This window comes from Grampus griseus (genome assembly GCF_964374135.1).
Source record: "Grampus griseus genome assembly, chromosome: 4".
NCBI lineage: Eukaryota > Metazoa > Chordata > Mammalia > Artiodactyla > Delphinidae > Grampus > Grampus griseus.
Window position 1 is genome coordinate 68,708,553 of NC_138997.1, and position 22,280 is coordinate 68,730,832.

The 22,280-nt window shown below is 39.4% G+C and overlaps 1 protein-coding gene across 1 annotated transcript; it reads right to left on the reverse strand.

The window, feature by feature from the left end:
- Nucleotides 1–3,304: 3,304 nt before the first annotated feature.
- Nucleotides 3,305–21,156, reverse strand: ARL9 (ARF like GTPase 9). Its single transcript, XM_082654022.1, is given in 5 exon segments — nt 3,305–3,518; nt 15,007–15,182; nt 17,791–17,953; nt 20,941–20,993; nt 20,996–21,156. Coding segments are annotated over 5 exon segments (633 nt in total). The 5' UTR covers nt 21,057–21,156; the 3' UTR covers nt 3,305–3,338.
- Nucleotides 21,157–22,280: the final 1,124 nt, after the last annotated feature.

The following is a 22,280-nucleotide window of genomic DNA, read 5'->3' on the forward strand; positions in this document are numbered from 1 at the left end:
AAGCTTTTTAGTTTGATGTAGTCCCACTTACCTTTTATTTTGTTGCTTGTGCTTTAGGTATAATTCCCCTCTTTATCTTTGATAACTTTCATTATTCTCAAATCTTCTGTGTCTGAAATTAATATAGCTACTCCTGCTTTCTTTTGATTAGTGTTATATCTTTCTTCATTCACATAATTTTAATCTATATGTCTCTTTATATTCAAAGTGAGTTTCTTGTAAGCAAGAAGTGTGTTTATGGATCTTTTATTTTTTAATCCACTCTGAAATTTCTGTCTTTTAATTGGTGCATTTAGACCACTGACCTTCAAAGTGATTATTGATTTAGTTGGATTAATAGCTACCATATTTTTACTGTTTTCTATCTGTTGTCCTTGTTCTTTGTTTCTCTTTTTGTCTTCCATTCTTTTTCTACCTTTTGTGGTTTTAATTGAGCATTTTATTTGATTTCATTTTCTCTTTTCTTGGCATATCAGTTATAACTTCTTTTATTTTTTTTAGTGGTTGCCCTAGAGTTTGCAATATACATTAACAACAAACCCAAGTCTACTTTCAAATAACACTATACCACTTCACAGGTAATGTGAATACCTTATAATAACTAAATAATCCAAATTCCTCCCTCTCATCCCTTGTATCATTGCTGTCATAACATTTATACACACATATAAGCATACATAGTCAAATATAATGTTGCTATTATTATTTTGAAGAAACTAATGTTAGATCAATTAAGAATAAGACAAATGAAAGTTTTAATTTTACCTTCACTTATTCCTTTTCCAATGTTCTTCCTTCCTTTATGTAGGTCCAAATATCTGACCTATATCATTTTCCTTCTGTCTAAAGAATTTCTTTTTAACATATCTTGCAACAAAGAAGTACTGGCAAAAAATTCCCTCAATTTTTGTCTAAGAAATTTTTCTCCTTCACTTTTGAAGGATTTCACAGGGTACAGAATTCTAGGCTAACGGTTTTTTTTTCTCAACACTGTGAATATTTTACTCTACTCTTTTCTTGTTTGTGTGATTTCTGAGAAGCCTAATGTACTTATCTTTGATCCTCTATAGGTAAGGTGTTTTTTCCTCTGGTTTCTTTCTGGATTTTTTCTTCAACTTTGATTTTCTGCAGCTTAAAAGTGATATGCCTATCTATAGTTTTTTGTTGTTGTTGCTGTTGTTTTTTGTGGGGGAGGGCATTTGTCCTCCTTGGTGTTCTCTGAGCTTCTGGGATCTGTGGTTTGGTGTCTGACATTAATTTGGAGAAATTCTTAGTCATTGTTTCAAATATTTATTCTGTTCCTTTCTTTTCTTTCTTTCTGGTTTCCCATTACACACATGTTGCAACTTTTGTAGTTGTTCCACAGTCCTTGTATATTCTGTTCTGTTTCTTTCTAGTCTTTGTTCTTAGACTTTCAGTTTTGGAGGTTTCTATTGAGATAGTCTCAAGCTCAGAGATTCGTTCCTCAGCTATGTCCAGCCTTTTAACAAGCCCACTAAACACATTCTTCATTTCTGTATGGTGCTTGTGGTATCTCTTCTGTATGTTTTGTGTTTTAGTATGTCTTGTAGTTTTTCTTGATAGCCAGGCGTGATGTACTGGGTAAAAGGAGCTGCTGTAAACAGGCCTTTAGTAATGTGGTGGTGAGGTTGGGGTGGGGGAGGGGGAGCGTTCTATAGTCCTATGATTAGGTCTTAGTCTTTTAGAGACTAAGTGCCTCTGGACTGCAAACTTAAGTCTTAGTTTTCTGCCCTTTTAGGTGGAACAGAATGTCTAGAGTGGGCTGGAGTTGGGTATTTCCCCCAGGTCAGTTAGGCTCTGGTAATAACCCAGCAGGCTAGGGTCTGGTTAACTAGTTTCCCCTGAGGGCAGGCCTTGTTAAGAAGGACAGAGTGCTCTGGCATATTTCAAAAAAATTTTTCCCCTCCCTTGGAAGCACCAGGGGATTTCTCTCCAATATTTATTATAGGAATCTGGTCGAGGTTCTGGAGGTAAATCTCAAATAATTGGGGGCCCCTCCAATGACTGGGTTCCCCTAGAGTGTTTTAACTTTCAGATTACTCCACTTGGAGCAACCAGCAATTCATCAGTCACCGTTCCGTTTTTTCTACCCTGGGGTTCCCATGGGCAGTTTCCCACTATAAGTCTCTACTCTGGTAAATTGTTAATCTCTGTATTCTCCTGTTGCTCCCTCCAATGCTGATTTTTTAGTCTGTTCAGCTTTTTAACTTGTTAGAATGGAGTGGTGGCTTCCAAGCTTCTTACATGCTGGGCTCAAAACTGGAAGTCCTTTTTTTTTTTTTTAAAAAAAAGATCAAGACAGGACACTAAGGTTCGAAGTTGGATTTATGTCTGTAGGTAAACAGAGTTATCACTCTTACAAAATATTTCTAGTAAAGAAAGCTTATCTATATAAAAAAGCTAAATAACAAGAATTTAAAAAACAAATCCTCACGGTATTCTTCTTTTAGTGCAATAGTTTCTTAAAAAGAAGCCTTTCCTAAATCTTTCTGAATGCTGTTAATTTATATTTCTATGTGGGTTTGATAGTGCTTACTTTTCTTATTGCCCTATCCTGATATTTCTTTCCCTACAGTATTAAACGGATCCACTTAAAGGAGAGACACCTGGATTTTTACTTGAAAAGAGAAAAGTTATCAAAATATTTTAATGTAAATCTCATTTCATTGAGAAACTACAAATGGAATGAATGCTTCCTACTGTTCACTTTAATTTGGTTGATTAAAAATCCAAATCCCGGGAATTCCCTGGTGGCACAGTGGTTAAGAATCTACCTGCCAATGCAGGGGATGTGGGTTCAAGCCCTGGTCTGGGTAGATCCCACATGCCATGGAGCAATGAAGCCCATGCACCACAACTACTGAGCCTGCACTCTAGAGCCTGCGAGCCACAACTACTGAGCCAATGTGCCACAACTACTGAAGCCCATGCACCTAGAGCCCGTGCTCCACAACAAGAGAAGCCACCGCAATGAGAAGCCCATGCACCACAACGAAAAGTAGCCCCCGCTCGCTGCAACTAGAGAAAGCCCGCATGCAGCAACAAAGACCCAACGCAGCCAAAAATAAATAAAAATTTTAAAAAAATCCAAATCCCTCCAAATACATTGTTTTACCAATATTTTTAAAGTTCAAAATATAAATAGAGATCCTCTTAATCAATTAACATTATCTTATATATGTGTATATGCCCTGCATTGAGAAAATAGAAAATGCCTTATTTTTTATTGGAAAGTAGAAACTTTTGGCTTCCAGCCTGCCGCTAAACATTCTCTGGTGACATTCAAATCATGAGCCTCACAGTGGGCCTAGGCCTGATCACTGCATGTCTGCAGCCAGCTGTGCAATCAGGTCTCTGGCATCTTGCATGACGGAGGGTATCTCTGAGCCATTCTCAGTCACCTGGGTTCCAAACAAGAACATCTTCCTGTCATTTCCCACCTCAGACAATGCCAAAGCTTCATGGATATCTGTAATGTGATAGGCTGCTTCAAGATCCTTCACCAAGAATGAAAAAAGAATTGAGAAAAAGTTGGTTATTTTGCAATCTTTTTGGATAGATACATTTATTACTCTCATTTATTGCTCTCAATGACCCCACCTCCATTCTAATATGGAGGATACTGTAATCCCATTACTATGATCTTAATGATTGTTTGAATATAATGATTTTCATTGGAATTATATCAGCATTTATGAGTTATCATCAAAAAAGTATGTTCTGGAATGAAGTTAAGTCGATTAATACCTTAATCAATTTGCAAAACAGTGCAATCTATCTGCTTCTAATTTTGTTTTTCCATTTTTATCTTTATTTTCCTAAGATTATTTTTAATTTGTCTTAACAATAGAAATTTGATTCATTAATTGGTTTTTGCCCACATCATATTTTATTGATTAAGCATTTGCCAAATGTGAGTTTTCCTTTGCAACCATTATTTCTACTGAACAAAAAATTTTGGATCAAATTTGGAGGGATGGAGGGAGACAGAGAAGGGATAAGGGAGGAAGTGAATTTAGAAAATGGAGTAGTGGGTAAAGGAGGCTAAGAGGGGAGGGACAGGTGGAGGGAAAGAGGACAAGATGGAGAAGCGGGGAAGGCTTAAAGGACAGAAACCCACTGGGAGAGGTAGAGAGAGGAGAGATTAAAATGAGGAGACAGAAAGCATGTGTTTATGCTGCATGCCAAGGTCAAAACCTCCTTGAGGTCAAAATGCCAAGGTCAAAACGTATTTCTTTGCCTCTCACACATCAAGAATTATTTATGCAAATGACCTCTGACATTCCCTCTCCTAAATACATACAGATTCAGTTATAGTCTTTAAGTCCTTTGCAAAAGTTTAAGTATTTTCACTCCTAAAATTGCATTTGTATTTGGCTTTTTGTTGTTTCATAGTGTTTTCCCATAGCTTTAGGGCATCATCTGGAAATAGTCCAATATTGTGTCATTTTTTTCTTGTACCAATATGAACCTATCAAATTCCATAACTGGGAGCCTGTGAGACTTTTCCTGATGTGGTATGATTACCTTTCTGGTCCTCCCAATATATTCCCTGTCTGAAACCTGAATTCACTTATTCCTAGAGCCCGCAGTGAATTTTGCAACTGTGTTAATGAATCTAGTAACATGTGGACAATGTCTCAAGTTAAAAAAAAAGTCACTGATGGAATTGGAGAGGAAGAAAATAGAAGGAGGGTGTTGCGTGGGAGGAGGGGCTCCTTGTAATGATAAAAGCACATCAGGGATAAATATCAGATGCATTCCACACTTACATAACTGTGCCTTAATAGAGATCATCACTCAAAGAGTAAAGATAGTAAGTCGACGTTTTAAAAATACTTATGTAATAACTTGAACCAATGAGTCATACAAAAAAATAAATTACTTTGGCCAAGGAGCATCAACCAAGATGCATTACACTTAAACTAGAATATCCAAACCTTTTATTATTAAACCCCAGTAAAAGTTATAAATTTGACACCAAATAGCTCTGTTTATTCAATTTGATGAAGAGATATAAACCACAAAGGAGAGTATTGCTAAATTTGTCTATTAAAAATGAAAACCTGGGACTTCCCTGGTGGCAGAGTGGTTAAGAATCTGCCTGCCAATGCAGGAGACACAGGGTCGAGCCCTGGTCCAGGAAGATCCCACATGCCACAGAACAACTAAGCCCATGTGCCACAACTACTGAGCCTGTGCTCTAGAGCCCATGAGTCACAACTACTGAGCCCGCGTGCCACAGCTACTGAAGCCTGCGTGCCTAGGGCCCGTGCTTCACAACAAGAGAAGCCACCACAATGAGAAGCCGGAGCACCACAACAAAGAGTAGCCCCCGCTCACCACAACTAGAGAAAGCCTGTGTGCAGCAACGAAGACCCAACACAGACAAAAATAAAAATAAAAAAATTTATTTAAAAAAATGAAAACCTATGTATTAAAAAGAGAACCATAAACAAAGTAAAATTATAAGCTAATAGATTGCTGGGGAAGATATGTGTAATGTATGTAACAGACAAAAGTTTTTCCAAAGGACACGAAAGACTCCTACAACTCAAAGGAGAAAAGATAAACACCGTAACAGGAATTTGGGGAAAGATATTAAAAGATAATTCACAAATGTGGAAGTTCATTTCAAAGAATGAAACTAATTTGAAACTAATAACCAGTGAACATCTGAAAACATGTTCAAGCTCACTAGTAATTAAGGAAATGCAAATTAGAATAATAAGATAAAATTTCATCCCCATGAGACTGGCAAAAATGAAAGTTTGACAAGCCAAGTATTGACAAGGATGTGGAGCTATAAAAACTGTCATATACTGCTGGTAGGAAAAATAAACTAGTTCAATATCTTTGGAAAGCAACTTGGTAATATCTAGCAAAATTGAATATGGACAAATCCAAAACCCAGCAATTCCTCATGCACTAGAGAAATGTTGGTACACATCAACGAGGAGACACATACATGAAGATTCACTGTAGAACTGATTTTAGCAATAAAACATTGGAAATAAACCAAATATCCAACAAGAAAATGGTAAAGCCGTGGTATATTCATGCAATGGAATACTATACAGCTTACTTAAATGTACCAGGATCCTCTAAATCTTTACAGTTTGTGGTACTTAAGATGCTCATTAAAAAAAATCTCCAGCTTTTCTTTTAGAAATAATCTGCTGGACTAGCATCTCTGCTGGACTTTAATATAGGCTCCTACTTTTAGATCATTTGTAATTATTTAGTTTACTTCCATAAATATTCATCCATAGAAGTAGTGGAAGAAATGGCAGGAACTGAGCTCTCTTATGACTGGCAACCCTAGCAATTAAGAGAGGGGTTTTAGCATTACAGGCATAACTCAGAGATATTTCAAATTTGGTTCCAGACTACTGCAATAAAATGACTACTGCAATAAAATAAATACTGCAGGGCTTCCCTGGTGGTGCAGGGGTTGAGAGTCCACCTGCCGATGCAGGGGACACCAGTTCGTGCCCCGGTCCGGGAAGATCCCATGTGCCACGAAGCGGCTGGGCCTGTGAGCCACGGCCGCTGAGCCTGCGCGTCTGGAGCCTGTGCTCCGCAACGGGAGAGGCCACAACAGTGAGAGGCCCACGTACCGCCAAAAAAAAAAAAAAAAAAAAAAAAGAATACTGCAATAAAGCTAGTCACATGAATTTTTTTGTCTCTCAGTGCATATAAAAGTTATGTTTACACTACTGTAGTCTATTAAGTGTGCAATAGCATTGTCTAAAAAAAGTACATACCTTAATTAAAAAATACCTTACTGCTAAAAAATGCTAACCATCATCTGAGCCTGCAGCAAATTGTAATCTTTTTGCAATAGTAACATCAAAGATCACTGATCACAGATTATCATAACAAACATAATAATAATCTTAAAAGTTTGAAATGTTGCAAGAATTACTAAAATGCTACACAGAGACATGAAGTGAGAAATGCTTTTGGGAAAACGGTACCTATAGACTTGCTCGATGCAGGGTTGCCACAAACCTTTGATTTGTAAAAAACAAAATATCTGCAAAGTGCAATAAAATGAGGTATGCCTGTACAATGCTATAGATGTTTAATACCTTTTTTAACTTTCTTTATTGTAGTAAAATACACATAAAGAAATTTGCCATATTAACCAATTTTAAGTGTCCAGTTCAGTGTACAAATAAGTACATTCACATTGTTGTACACCATCCATCTCCAGAACTCTTTTCAACTTGTAAAACTGATACTCTGTACCCATTAAACAATAACTTCCCGTTTCTCCCTCCCCCAGGCTCTGGCAACCACTATTCTACTTTTCATTTCTATGAATTTGACTGCTCTAGGGACCTCACAAAACTGTATTCAGGGACTTCACTGGTGGCGCAGTGGTTAAGAATCCGCCTGCCAATGCAGGGGACATGGGTTCGAACCCTGGTCTGGGAAGATCCCACATGCCATGGAGCAACTAAGCCCATGCGCCACAAGTACTAAGCCTGTGCGCTAGAACCCGCAGGCCACAACTACTGAGCCCGTGTGCCACAACTACTGAATCCCGCATGCTTAGAGCCTGTGGTCCGCAACAAGAGAAGCCACCACAATGAGAAGCCTGCACACCGCAACAAAGAGTAGCCCCCATTCGCCGCAATTAGAGAAAGACTGCACGGAGCAACGAAGACCCAGTGCAGCCAAAAATAAATAAATAATTTTTTTTAAAAAAGTGTAATCATACAGTATTTGTCTTTTTGTGACTGGCTTATTTCACTTAGCATAATGTCTTCAAAGTTCATCTATGTTGTAGCATGTGTCAGAATTTCCTTTTTTAAGGCTGAATAATATCCATTGTATGTATATATCTCATTTTGTTTATCCATTCATCTGTGGATGGACACTTGGGTTGCTTCTACCTTTTGGCTACTGTGAATAAGTCTGCTATGAACATGGCTGTGCAAATATCTGTTTGAGTTTCTGCTTTCAATTCTATTGGTTATATACCCAGAAGTGGATTGCTGGACTATATGAAAACTCTATTTTTAATTTTTTAAGGAACTGCCATACTGTTTTTCACAGTGGCTGCACCATTTGACATCCCCACCAACACTGCACAAGGGTTCCAATTTCTTCATGAACATTTAATATTTTAATGCATGTGTGTGAAATAAATTCAGGTCAGGCTAATTGATCTAAAACCACTTCTTTATACATATTAAACATGCAAATATTTTGTAGAAATCAGTTCAAAAGTCAATAAATGTTCACTGAGTTAAATTCAACAGGTAGATTGGTTCAAGATGGTGGAGTAGAAGGATGTGTGCTCACTCCTTCTTGCAAGAGCACTGGAATCACAACTAACTGCTGAACAGTCATCGACAGGAAGACGCTGGAACTCACCAAAAAAGATACCCCACATCTAAAGACAAAGGAAAAGCCACATTGAGATGGTAAGAGGGGCGCAATCACGATAAAATCAAATCCCATAACCGCTGAGTGGGTGACTCACAAACTAGAAAACACTTATACTACAGAAGTCCACCCACTGGAGTGAAGGTTCTGAGCCCCACATCAGGCTTCCCAACCTGGGGGTCTGGCAACAGCAGGAGGAATTCCTAGAGAATCAGACTTTGAAGGCTAGCGGGATTTGATTGCAGGACTTTGACAGGACTGGGGGTAAACAGAGACTCCACTCTTGGAGGGCACACTCAAAGCAGTGTCTGCATCAGGACCCACGGGAAGGAGCAGTGGCCCCATAGGAGACTGAACCAGACCTACCCACTAGTGTTGGAGGGTCTGCAGCAGAAGACCGGGGGTGGGCTGTGGCTCACCAAGGGACAAGGACACTGGCAACAGAAGTTCTGGGAAGTACTCCTTGGCGTGAGCCCTTCCAGAGTCTGCCATTAGCCCCATCAAAGAGCTGGTAGGCTCCAGTGCTGGGTTGCCTCAGGCCAAAGAACCAACAGGGAGGGAACCCAACCCCACCCATCAGCAGACAAGCTGATTAAAGTTTTACTGAGCTCTGCCCACCACAGCAACACCCAACCCTACCCACCACCAGTCCCTCCCATCAGGAAGCTTGCACAAACCCCTTAGATAGCCTCATCCATCAGAGGACAGACAGCAGAAGCAAGAGTAACTACAATTCTGCAGCCTGTGGAATGAAACCACATTCACAGAAAGATAGACAAAATGAAAAGGCAGAGGACTATGTCCCAGATGAAGGAACAAGATAAAACCCCAGTAAAACAACTAAAGGAAGTAGAGATAGGCAACCTTCCAGAAAAAGAATTGAGAATAATGATAGTGAAGATGATCCAGGACCTCGGAAAAACAATGGAGGCAACATCGAGAAGATGCAAGAAATGTTTAACAAAGACCTAGAAGAATTAAAGAACAAACACCTAGAAGAATTAAAGAACAAACAAACAGAGATGAACAATACAATAAATGAAATGAAAAATACACTAGAAGGAATCAATAGCAGAATAACTGAGGCAGAAGAATGGATAAGTGACCTGGAAGACAGAATGGTGGAATTCACTGCCATGGAACAGAACAAAGAAAAAAGAATGAAAAGAAATGAAGACAGCCTAAGAGACCTCTGGGACAACATTAAATGCAACAACATTCTCATTATAGGGGTCCCAGAAGGAGAAGAAAGAGAGAAAGGACCTGAGAAAATATTTGAAGAGATTATAGTCAAAAACTTCCCTAACATGGGAAAGGAAATAGCCACTCAAGTCCAGAAAATGCAGACAGTCCCATGCAGGAAAAACCCAAGGAGAAACACACTGAGACACGTACTAATCAAATTGGCAAAAATTAAAGACAAAGAAAAATTATTGAAAGCAACAAGGGAAAAACGAGAAATAACATACAAGGGAACTCCCATAAGGCTAACAGCTGATTTCTCAGAAGAAACTTTACAAGCCAGAAGGGGGTCGCATGACATATTTAAGGTGATGAAAGGGAAGATGCTACAACCAAGATTACTCTACCCAGCAAGGATCTCATTCAGATTCGATGGAGAAATCAAAAGCTTTACAGACAAGCAAAAGCTAAGAGAATTCAGCACCACCAAACCAGCTCTACAACAAATGCTAAAGGAACTTCTCTAGGCAGGAAACAAAAGAGGAGAAAAGGACCTACAATAACAAACCCATAACAATAAAGAAAAGGGTAATAGGAACATACATATCCATAATTACCTTAAACGTGAATGGATTAAATGCTCCAAACAAAAGACACAGGCTCGTTCAATGGATACAAAAACAAGACTCATATATGCTGTCTACAAGAGACCAACTTCAGACCTAGGGACACATACAGACTGAAAGTGAGGGGATGGAAAAAGATTTTCCATGCAAATGGAAATCAAAAGAAAGCTGAAGTAGCAATACTCATATAAGATAAAATAGATTTTAAAATAAAGAATGTTACAAGAGACAAGGAAGGATACTACATAATGATCAAGGGATGAATCCAAGAAGAAGATATAACAATTATAAATATATATGCAGCCAACATAGGAGCACCTCAATACATAAGGCAACTGCTAACAGCCATAAAAGAAGAAATCGACAGTAACACAATAATAGTGGCAGACATTAACACCTCACTTACACCAATGGACAGATCATCCAGACAGAAAATTAATAAGGAAACAGAAGCTTTAAATGACACAATAGACCAGATAGATTTAATTGATATTTATAGGACATTCCATCCAAAAACAGCAAATTACACTTTCTTCTCAAGTGACCACGGAACATTCCCCAGGATAGATCACATCTTGGGTCACAAATCAAGCCTCGGTAAATATAAGAAAACTGAAATCATATCAAACATCTTTTCTGACCACAATGCTATGAGATTAGAAATCAATTACAGGGAAAAAAAACGTAAAAAACACAAACACGTGGAGGCAAACAATACATTACTAAATAACCAAGAGATCACTGAATAAATCAAAGAGGAAATCAAAAAAAAACCTAGAGACAAATGACAATGAAAACACGATGATCCAAAACCTATGGAATGCAGCAAAAGCACTGCTAAGAGGGAAGTTTATAGCAATACAATCCTACCTCAAGAAACAAGAAAAATCTCCAATAAACAATCTAACCTTACACCTAAAGGAACTAGAGAAAGAAGAGCAAACAAGACCCAAAGTTAGCAGAAGGAAAGAAATCATAAAAATCAGATAAATAAATGAAAAAGAAATGAAGGAACAGTAGCAAAGATCAAGAAAACTAAAAGGTGGTTCTTTGAGAAGATAAAAAAAATTGATAAACCTTTAGCTAGACTCATCAAGACAAAGAGGGAGAGGACTCAAATCAATAAAATTAGAAATGAAAAAGGAGAAGTTACAACAGACACCACAGAAATACAAAGCATCCTAAGAGACTACTACAAGCAACTCTATGCCAATAAAATGGACAACCTGGAAGAAATGGACAAATTCTTAGAAAGGTATAATCTTCCAAGACTAAACCAGGAAGAAATAGAAAATATGAACAGACCAATCACAAGTAATGAAATTGAAACTCTGATTAAAAATCTTCCAACAAACAAAAGTCCAGGACCAGATGGCTTCACAGGTGAATTCTATCAAACATTTAGAGAACAGCTAACACCCATCCTTCTCAAACTCTTCCAAAAATTGCAGAGGAAGGAAAACTCCCAATCTCATTCTATGAGGCCACCATCAGCCTGATACCAACACCAGACACAGATACTACAAGAAAAGAAAATTACAGACCAATATCACTGATGCAAAAAACAGAATATGGATGCAAAAATCCTCAACAAAATACTAGCAAACAGAATCCAACAACACATTAAAAGGATCATACACCATGATCAAGTGGGATTTATCCCAGGGATGCAAGGATTCTTCAATATACGCAAATCAATCAATGTGATACACCATATTAACAAATTGAAGGAGAAAAACCATATGGTCATCTCAATAGATGCAGAAAAAGCTTTTGACAAAATTCAACACCCATTTATGATAAAAACTCTCCAGAAAGTGGGCATAGAGAGAACCTACCTCAACATAATAAAGGCCATATATGACAAACCCACAGCAAACATCATTCTCAATGGTGAAAAACTGAAAGCATTTCCTCTAAGATCAGGTACAAGACAAGGATGTCCACTCTCACTACTATTATTCAACATAGTTTTGGAAGTCCTAGCCACAGCAGTCAGAGAAGAAAAAGAAATAAAAGGAATACAAATTGGAAAAGAAGAAGTAAAACTGTCACTGTTTGCAGATGACATGACACTATACATAGAGAATCCTAAAGATGCCACCAGAAAACTACTAGAGCTAATCAATGAATTTGGTAAAGTTGCAGGATATAAAATTAATGCACAGAAATCTCTTGAATTCCTATACAATAGCAATAAAAGATCAGAAAGAGAAATTAAGGAAACAATCCCATTCACCATTGCAACAAATAGAATAAAATACCTAGGAATAAACCTACCTAAGGAGACAGAAGACCTGTACACAGAACACTATAAGAGACTGATGAAAGAAATCAAAGATGACACAAACAGATGGAGAGATATACCATGTTCTTGGATTGGAAGAACCAATATTGTGAAAATGACTATAGTACACAAAGCAATCTACAGATTCAATGCAATCCCTATCAAATTACCAGTGGCATTTTTTTACAGAACTATAACAAAAAATCTTAAAATCTGTATGGAGACACAAAAGATCCTGAATAGCCAAAGCAGTCTTGAGGGAAAAAAACGGAGCTGGAGGAGTCAGACTCCCTGACTTCAGACTATACTACAAAGGTACAATAATGAAGACAATATGGTACTGGCACAAAAACAGAAATATAGATCAATGGAACAGGATAGAAAGCCCAGAGATAAACCCATGCACCTATGGTCAACTAATCTATGATAAAGGAGGCAAGGATATATACAATGGAGAAAAGACAGTCTCTTCAATAAGTGGTACTAGGAATACTGGACAGCTACATGTAAAAGAATGAAATTAGAACACTCTCTAACACCATACACAAAAATAAACTCAAAATGGATTACAGACCTAAATGTAAGACTGGACACTATAAAACTATTAGAGGAAAATATAGGAAGAACACTCTTTGACATAAATCACAGCAAGATCTTTTTTGACCCACCTCCTACAGTGATGGAAATAAAAACAAAAATAAACTAATGGGACCTAATGAAACTTAAAAGCTTTTGCACAGCAAAGGAAACTATAAACAAAACGAAAAGACAACCCTTAGAATGGGAGAAAATATTTGCAAACGAATCAACGGACAAAGGATTAATCTTCAAAATATATAAACAGCTCATGCAGCGCAGTATTAAAAAAAAAAAAAATCCGGGCTTCCCTGGTGGTGCAGTGGTTGAGAGTCCGCCTGCCGATGCAGGGGATATGGGTTCGTGCCCCGGTCCGGGAGGATCCCACATGCCGTGGAGCGGCTGGGCCCGTGAGCCATGGCCGCTGAGCCTGCGCGTCCAGAGCCTGTGCTCCGCAACGGGAGAGGCCACAACAGTGAGAGGCCCGCGTCCCGCAAAAACAAAATAAAAACAAAAACAAAATAAAAACAAAAACAAAACAACCCAATCCAAAAATGGGCAGAAGACCTAAATAGACATCTCTCCAAAGAGGACATACAGATGGCCAAGAGGCACATGAAAAGCTGCTCAACGTCACTAATTATTAGAGAAATGCAAATCAAAACTACAATGAGGTATCACCACACCAGTAAAAATGAGCATCATCAGAAAATCTACAAACAGTAAATGCTGGAGAGGGTGTGGAGAAAAGGGAAGCCTCTTGCACTGTTGGTAGGAATGTAAATTGATACAGCCACTATGGAGAACAGTATGGAGATTCCTTAAAGAACTAAAAATAGAATTACCATATGACCTAGCAATCCCACTACTGGGCATATACCCTGAGAAAACCATAATTCAAAAAGACACATGCACCCCAATGTTCATTGCAGCACTATTTACAATAGCCAGGTCATGGAAGCAACCTAAATGCCCATCGACAGATGAATGGATAAAGTAGATATTGTATATATATACAATGGGATATTACTCAGCCATAAAAAGGAACGGAATTGGGTCACTTGTAGAGACATGGATGGACCTAGAGACTGTCATACAGAGTGAAGTAAGTCAGAAAGAGAAAAACAAATATCATATATTAATGCATATATGTGGAACCTAGAAAAATGGTACAGATGAACCGGTTTGCAGGGCAGAAATAGAGACAGAGATGTAGAGAACAAACATGTGGACACCAGGGCGGAAAAGTGGGGGTGTTGGTGGGATGAATTGGGAGATCGGGATTGACATATATACACTAATATGTATAAAACAGATAACTAGTAAGAACCTGCTCTGTAAAAAATAAATAGATAAAATTAAATTAAAAAAAATAAATTCAACAGGTATTTGTTGAATTCCTACTATGTACAAGGCATTATGCTAGGTTTTACAAGGGACACAAAGGTGAATGATAGTCTCTGTTCTCAAGGAATTTACTGCTGTCCCTTGGTATCTGAGGGGGATTCGTTGCAAGACCCCAGCAGACACCAAAATCTGAGAATGCTCAAGCCCCTTACATAAAATGGCACAGTATTGCAAATAACTTATGCACATCCTCCCATATACTTTAAATCATCTCTAGATTACTTATAATACCTAATACAATGTAAATGCTGTGTAAATAGTTGCCTGTGTATGGCAAATACAAGTTTTACTTTCTGGAACTTTCCAGAATCTTTTTTTTCCCAATCCACAGGTGGTTGAATTCACAGATATGGAGGGCTGACTGTATAATCCAATAGATCTAATAGTATAAACTGAACTGAACATACAACATATTATTGAATATCTTGCTATTAAAAGTAGACATTTCTACTTCTTGTATTAATAATAAAACTATTGAGTACAATTTATATTTGCACCAATTTTTACCTGTTTGTTTGCAAACACAACCAGAGGAAGGATTGGATTTGTCCCAATTAGTTGATGAAGGTGCTTCTTGGCTTCAGGTAATCTGTTGTGATCTGCTGAATCCACCACAAAGATTAGTAGCAATCCCTTGGACAGGTACATTTCCCAACAGGAACGGAAAGGTTTGCTGCCACCAACTACAAAGAAGAGTAGAGAAGGAAGACACACACACAAGCCTCAGGAGAGTCCACAGAGGGGGGCAGGAAAGACACATTTTGATAATTCGTGAACACTGGATACATATTCTAATAAAAGACCTCTGTGAGACTCTACCCAATTCTTCAAACAACTTCAGCGATGTTACTGGGGAAATGATTGGTGGGAATATTTACCCTCCACAAGCGGGTCACTCATTCTGGAACACAAAGGAGCAGCATAAAGATCTTAAATTTGTACTACAGTGGATGCCTCCTGATCTGTTATACACAGCAGCCACGATGGCCAATGGCTGTCTGTCAGGTATAGCTCAGCGAATGGGAGTAGGATACTAAAATAATTCAGGGTGGTGGGTTAAAACACATATTTCTCTAAAATAAGTTTTAAATGGACTGATTTAAATGTCATTGGCTAGCCTCACTTGCACAACTTTTTTCCTTTGTCAAAATCCCAGAACTAATTTCCTCTCTTAATCTTGCACAAAGAGTTAGTATGATCCTGTGGGCATTCAGGAATACTTGCTTCAGAAAAAATTCCTTTGGGTTATTTCATTCTGCTGATTCTTCCCAGAAGAGACTTTTTGGAATGATAATAATACATACACAATGAATTCAGTTTTTATTTTTCTCCTGGGACAGAATATGACAAACAATGGCCCACAGCCTAAATCTGGCTCACTGCCTATTTTTGTACAGCCCACGAACAAAAAATGGATTCTACCTTTTTAAATGTTTGGGGAAAAAAAGAATACCATTTTGTAACACATGAACATTATATCACATTTGGATTTCAGTACAAATAAAGTTGTATGAATGTGCACATATGGTCTCCGGCTGCTTTTGCAGTACCACTGCAGGGTTGAGTAGCTGCACAGAACCCATGCGGTCACAGAGTCTACATTAGCTACTCCCGAGCCCTCTGCAGAAAAAGTGTGCAGACTCCTCTTATAGGGACTTAACAATACCATTTAAAAAACGAATAGGAAAGGGTGTTGATTTGTCTTTGTTATCTTTTGTATGGAGAGCCAGGCTAGTCATTCTTTGAAGTATTTTGTGTTTCTAATTTTTTTAAAGAATGTGTATAATCCAAGTAATTCATATGGTTTTAACACATGTAGTTTAAAGATGAACATGTTGTTCCCCATGTTTTTGGCAACACCATGACATTTCACCTACACAGGGATTGCTATCTTTTAGGTATTAACTTCTAACTTGACAGCAATGTAGTTGAGAACACAGTTTGTATGATGCATCCTCTTTGAAAACTTTGTTAAGACTTGCTGTATGGCCCAGTAAGCGGTCTTTGCTGGTAATTGTTCTGTGAGTGTTTGAGAAGAATGTGAATTTTAACTTTTGTATGTGGCTAAAATTGTCTAATTGGACAATTTTATATTATTCACTAGATCAAACTTGTTGACTGTGTTCAAATTTTATATATCTCTGCGGATATTTTTTCTCCTTGATCTTATTAATAATTGACAAAGATATGTTGAAACCCCTCACTCCAACGGCAGATCTGTCCATTTCTCCCCCTAATTGGAGTTTTCTTTTTCTTTCCTATCTCCCTTTCTTTTTTTCCTTCCTTTTCCTTTCCTTCCCATTTTTCTTTTCACTTTTTATATTTTGAGACTTTTGTTAGCCATCCATTTCATTAAAAATATTATTTCTCCCATAGCTTCTGGGGAAATTGAAAACTCTATTCTTAACAATGCTTTTATCATAAAGATTTGCCTGCAGGCTTACCAATTTCTCTGCCCACCATTTTCTCTTCGCAACTGAATGAAAGCAAAAATTCATAGCATTTTACTAGCAGGCTGGAGGTGGGGTACAAAAGGGGGTACAGAAAACTCCCAGTTTTCTGGCTTGAGCATGTTGATGGGTGAGGAGACATTTACTGACCAGTTGGATTACAAGGGAAAGGAACAGATACGGAGATATATCAAACATTTTGTCTTGACGATATTAGGCTTGAGAGGCCAGTGAGACAGCCAGGTAGAGATGTCAGGCAACATCTGGATATGTTTGGCTGGAGAGATAAATTTGGCAGTCATTAGCATATAGATAGTATTTAATGTCAAGAGGAAAGGTGAAATCATCCTAGGAGAGAGTGTAAAGAGGAGACAAGAGGATCTAATGCAACTTTGGGGTACAGCAATATTTTGAGAGGTGGTGACTCCAGAACTGCTAGAGGAGGGGTTTCTGTGTTGCCATCTGGTTACAAGAGGTTTGGAGGTTACCTCTATTTGCATTTGCAGAGAAGGAAACACACTGTATTTACTTAGACTGCATTTATATTTGGGGTAGTAAGGGAGGAGGGAGGCTGTTACAGGAGGGGTGCAAAAGCCTTCCCCTCAACTCCCCTTTATCGCCACCACTGCAAAAAGAAGAAAATGAAAAGAACAGAAAGTGATTCCCACACTGTACCCAAGCACTAAACTACACATGCATTCTGAAAGTCTAGGAAAATCTGACCCAGTGTTTCATTTCACAACGACCCAATGTTGATAACATTAAATCTGGCTTAAGGTATAACAATAATGTGGCTATAGGCTATCGGTTATCCCCAGAACTACTGAGAAAGACAGCTTACTCTCCAGGAACTCCAACTGGCTGTCTTCAGTGCTGATGCACACTGCATTGAAACCTTGGGTTGGTGCCACGCTGTGCTGGACTCTGTTTAAAGCTAGAGAGAGGAGAACACTGGTCTTTCCTGCTCCATCCAGGCCCAGCACTAGGATCTGCTTATTTTTCTCCTGTGAAACAAAAGATAAGTCAATAAACCTATGCTATCAGGGCCCTGGTTTTCCTGACTCCTGGCAGTGTGCCTGCCAATAATATTGTGGAATTGTAAACCAGGACAAAATATCGCAAAACATTTAATAGGTCTAGAACAAACTGTACCAGTCAGTTTGTATTTTATATAATCAGCCATCAGTTATGTGATATTAATTGTATACCCCCTCTCCATCCCCCAACTCCTGGTCAATCTATCAAATATATATTTTATATATATATATATATATATATATATATATCAGGATTTATGGGAGGTACCATAAATCTTCAGGGTCAATTTTCAGACTTCACTTTGCTTCCTGAGTTCATGTCTATTGGAGACTGCAACAGAATTCAATTTGTTGTATGGGGTCTTGGGGCCTACTTGTTCCATATATTGACTTTGCCACTCAGCATGTAAGCATCTAAGGTCTCATATTATTAATCTGTCTTGTCTTCCCAGTTGAATCACTAGATTAAAAGCTCTTAGGGCAAGGTTACCCTCATAAATGAAAAGGCGAAGATTATAGAAACTGTTAAACCTGTTCCAATCATAATTGAGTATTTAAAAATCTGATGCTAAAACCTGATGAACTAGATGTAAACTTTAGGAAGAAGCATTCTACCAACATACCAACCTTAGAAAATTTTATGACAAGTGATTGAGGGGCAAGAAGGGCAGGCTGGTATGAAGACAGAAATAGAAATTTCAGAGTGCTCAGAAAGGTGACTTTTAGGGTACAAACTTTAATGTAAACAGTAATAAGTGAGCAACAATCCAGCCAGACTACTCAGAGGAATTCTATTTCTCAAACAGCCTACTAAAGAGATTTCTCATGCATAAAAAACACTAATAAATGTCTTCAGTGGCATTGGTTTAAAAATAATAATCTTATACATTTCTGCTTGAACACTAAATGTTGACATTAGACTTAGACTGGATTTCTGTTTAAAAAAAAAAAAAAGTGATCCTAAACAGCACTAAATGTCTATCCCACCTCCCACCTCCTTTTTTATTTTTTAATATATAAGATCTATGTAAAAGTAAGATGGTTTAAGGTCTGGTCTAATAGGGTCTTGTGTACAGGGCAGCATTTAATAAACCTGTCTAGTGAATAACAGAATGTTTGTTTTTGGAGTGAATTCTTGATGGCTCTTAAAGCAAAAGGTATTTCCATAGGTGTTTCCTCTCTCCATCCCCACTTCCTCCCCATTCCCTCTTACCCACACCTAAATGTCATAGTGTCATTCTGAGAGAGTGATGGTAAGGAAGAGGGACTTGATGCACGAAGGGGATGTTTTAAAGCAATGATGCCACCAAGAACTGGCTGCAAGATGTGGATTGTGTCCCCCTCATTATCTCCACCAATGGCTCTACTCAGGCTATCCCAACATATTTCATCAGTTCCAAGATGCTGTTTGTTTTCTGTTGTTTTTTTTTTCTTCACATTTTAACATCTCTGAAATGAGGACTTTACAATCTACGGTATGTCATATTTTGGTTGGCAGCATTTTTTTTCTTTGTTTGTGTTACCTAAAATAATGGCACCTTAGATCCTATGAAATTTTGTGAATAAAAACAGTTCCCTACTCCCTTTCCAACCACATAGCTGCTCCTAAACCCCTAGAAATTCTGCAGTCACTGATGCTTTACATTTTGCTTATTTTTTAGTCTAAAATACAAGCCTCCTCATATTTATAATCTCTTAAGAAAAGCTGGGGTTACTGTAAACCAGGAGTTCAGACCCGAAATGTGATTCTCAACACCACTGTTCCTTGCAAAAGTTATTCATTTAACTATATGTGAACCTATGTAGTCTGTGTTTTACCAGAGATCAAATCTCCATTAATAATTCACATTGTTTAGAACAAGAAAGCAGCTCTGAGCTCAGGAACTCCAGGAGCACAGAGCCCACTGAGCTGATCCAAATAATGCCTGTTTTTCCTTCTTCCCCCTCAATTTTTAAATCGTGGTAAAATACACAACATAAAATTTACCATCATAACCATTCTTTAACATACGGTGATATTAAATCCATTCATAATATTGTGCAACCATCACCACTATCCATCTCCAAAACTGTTCATCTTGTAAGATTAAACTCAAACTCCGCACTCCCCCTTCCCCCAGGCCCCACCATTCTATTCTCTACGATTCTGACTACTCTAGGTACATCATATACGTGGAATCATAGGTATATGTCCTTTTGTGACTGCAGTGCCTGGTTTCTGAGACCTCTCAGTTAAACCTTTGTGCCCGTCCCTTCTGGGCGCTGGTGGTCTGAAAACAATGGAAGTAGTAACCTCAGCGCCCACAGAAAATGTCCAGAGGGACCCAAAACACATCCTGCACAAATTCAGGAACCCTGCACCTTCCCACATGGAACTTACGAAACAGAAAAGACTGGGAGAGAGAGCGCATGTGTGGTGAGGGTTTGGGACTGGTTTCAGTGTCGTGGGCGGACTGGGAGCTAGCATTGGGCGTCTGACAGAGATGGGGCTGGAAAGAGGGCTGTTCCCCGCGCTCCCGTGAACCCGACTAAAGCCTCCTCTTCAACACTAGACCAGACGAGACCTGACCTTCCTCAACACTAGACCTAGACCTTGGACGCAGGGTCGGGGTTAGGGGTGAGAGCGGGCAAGGGGCTGGGGAGATGGCGTTCGCAGCTTGGCACACCTGTTCCATCCGCGGTTACAAAGCCCGCACACGAGACCGGATTCCCTCCGGCGCGAGAGCCAGCGCTCTGGCCAGAACGCTGACAACGGCCTTGGGTGAGGGTCTGAGGCACCCGTCTCTTACCGGCAGCTCCAGCGGCGGCTTTGCCAACGTGCTGTTGTCCTTCTCTTTCTCGTCTTTTTCCGTAAATTGTTCCTTCCCCTTCTCCGTCTCCCGCCCTTTCCTCTTTCCCTCTTCTTTACTCTTACTTTTCTCCTCCCTCCCCCTTTCCTTTTCTTTTTCCTTAATTTTCTCCTTCTCCACCTCCTTCTTTTTATCCTTCTCCTCCTTTCCTTTTTCCGTATTTTCTCTTTCTCCGGCTCCTTTCCTTTCTCTCTCTTCACTTTCCCCCTCTCCATCCCCATCACCCTTGTTTCCCTCCCTCCTCCCACGCGCCCGCGCTGGAGCTGCGGTGCGGGGTCCCGGCAGGAGTGGCCCCTGCGGGAGGCGCAAGGAGGAGACGCAGGTCCACGCAGCGTACAACTCCCCCGCAGTCACCACGCGGCGCCAGCACCCCAGTCCCGAGGGGCGACGACTGCAGTCCGGCGCTCGCTCGCCGGGGGCTGCGCGCAGCGGATTCGCCGAGCCCTGGGGCGGTAGGCGAATTGGAGAGGGTAAGGCGCGGGTAGCCAGAAGAAGGGTCGAGCCCAGGCGAGGGGTCTGGGAGGCCCGGCCGCGGGAGCTCGGAAAGTCTGGTCAAACAGGAAAATCGTCCCCAGGTGCCACTTCCTCGGGAGATCCCCTCGGGCTGAGCAGGGTGTCTCAGAAAGGCCTTTCGAGACGCCCAGATCTTAGCCTCTCACCTCTCCCGCCTCCTCCCTGAGCCCGCCCAGCCCTCGTGTCTCCGACCCGGAGAACGCTTGAGGCGCACCAGAGGATGCCCCGCCTTCCCCTCGTCAGTAGTCACAAGCCTGGAGAGTGAAGTTAGGGATCTCTCCGCCCTCCGTCCTGTTTAAGTCCACCAGCAGCGTCTAGAGAAACTATCCAGGATGCTTAAGGAAAAACAGGAATGTGAATGGTTCCCTTATTTTAAATCTGTTACATTTCACTTAAAAAAATTTCTCTGGAGATTAGTCTGCCAGGATCACAGATACTGGTAATACCATGTATTAAAACCACAACTAAACAAAATAGCCTAGTCTCTCCCAATGATCTAATATGTAACAAATTAGGTACCCACGGGGCTTTGCAAAGGTGGTGTAACGTTGCTTACACTGCTTGAGAAGTATATGGATGGTTCTTTTTTATTATTTTGTTAAATTGGACCCTTCAGTATAGTTTACAATCTAACAAAATTATCTTAATGCAATAAACTGACTTACCTTCATCAGATCTACATTTCAAACAGGCTTAAAGGAAACAATGAATGAAATGCAGGTTTCAGAAAGCTTCAGTGATGCAACAGTTTTTAAGTAGTTCTTAAGGTTAGCAGTTTCCAAGCAGTCTTGAAAATGTTATGCTTAAAAACTGAAAAAATGTATACTCCTCAATTTGTTTATATACAGATATCAACATGATGAATTTTCAGTCAAGTTAAAACTGGGTTCTCTCAATCCCATTAGTTTAGTTTTCCCGTTTTGGGGGGAGAG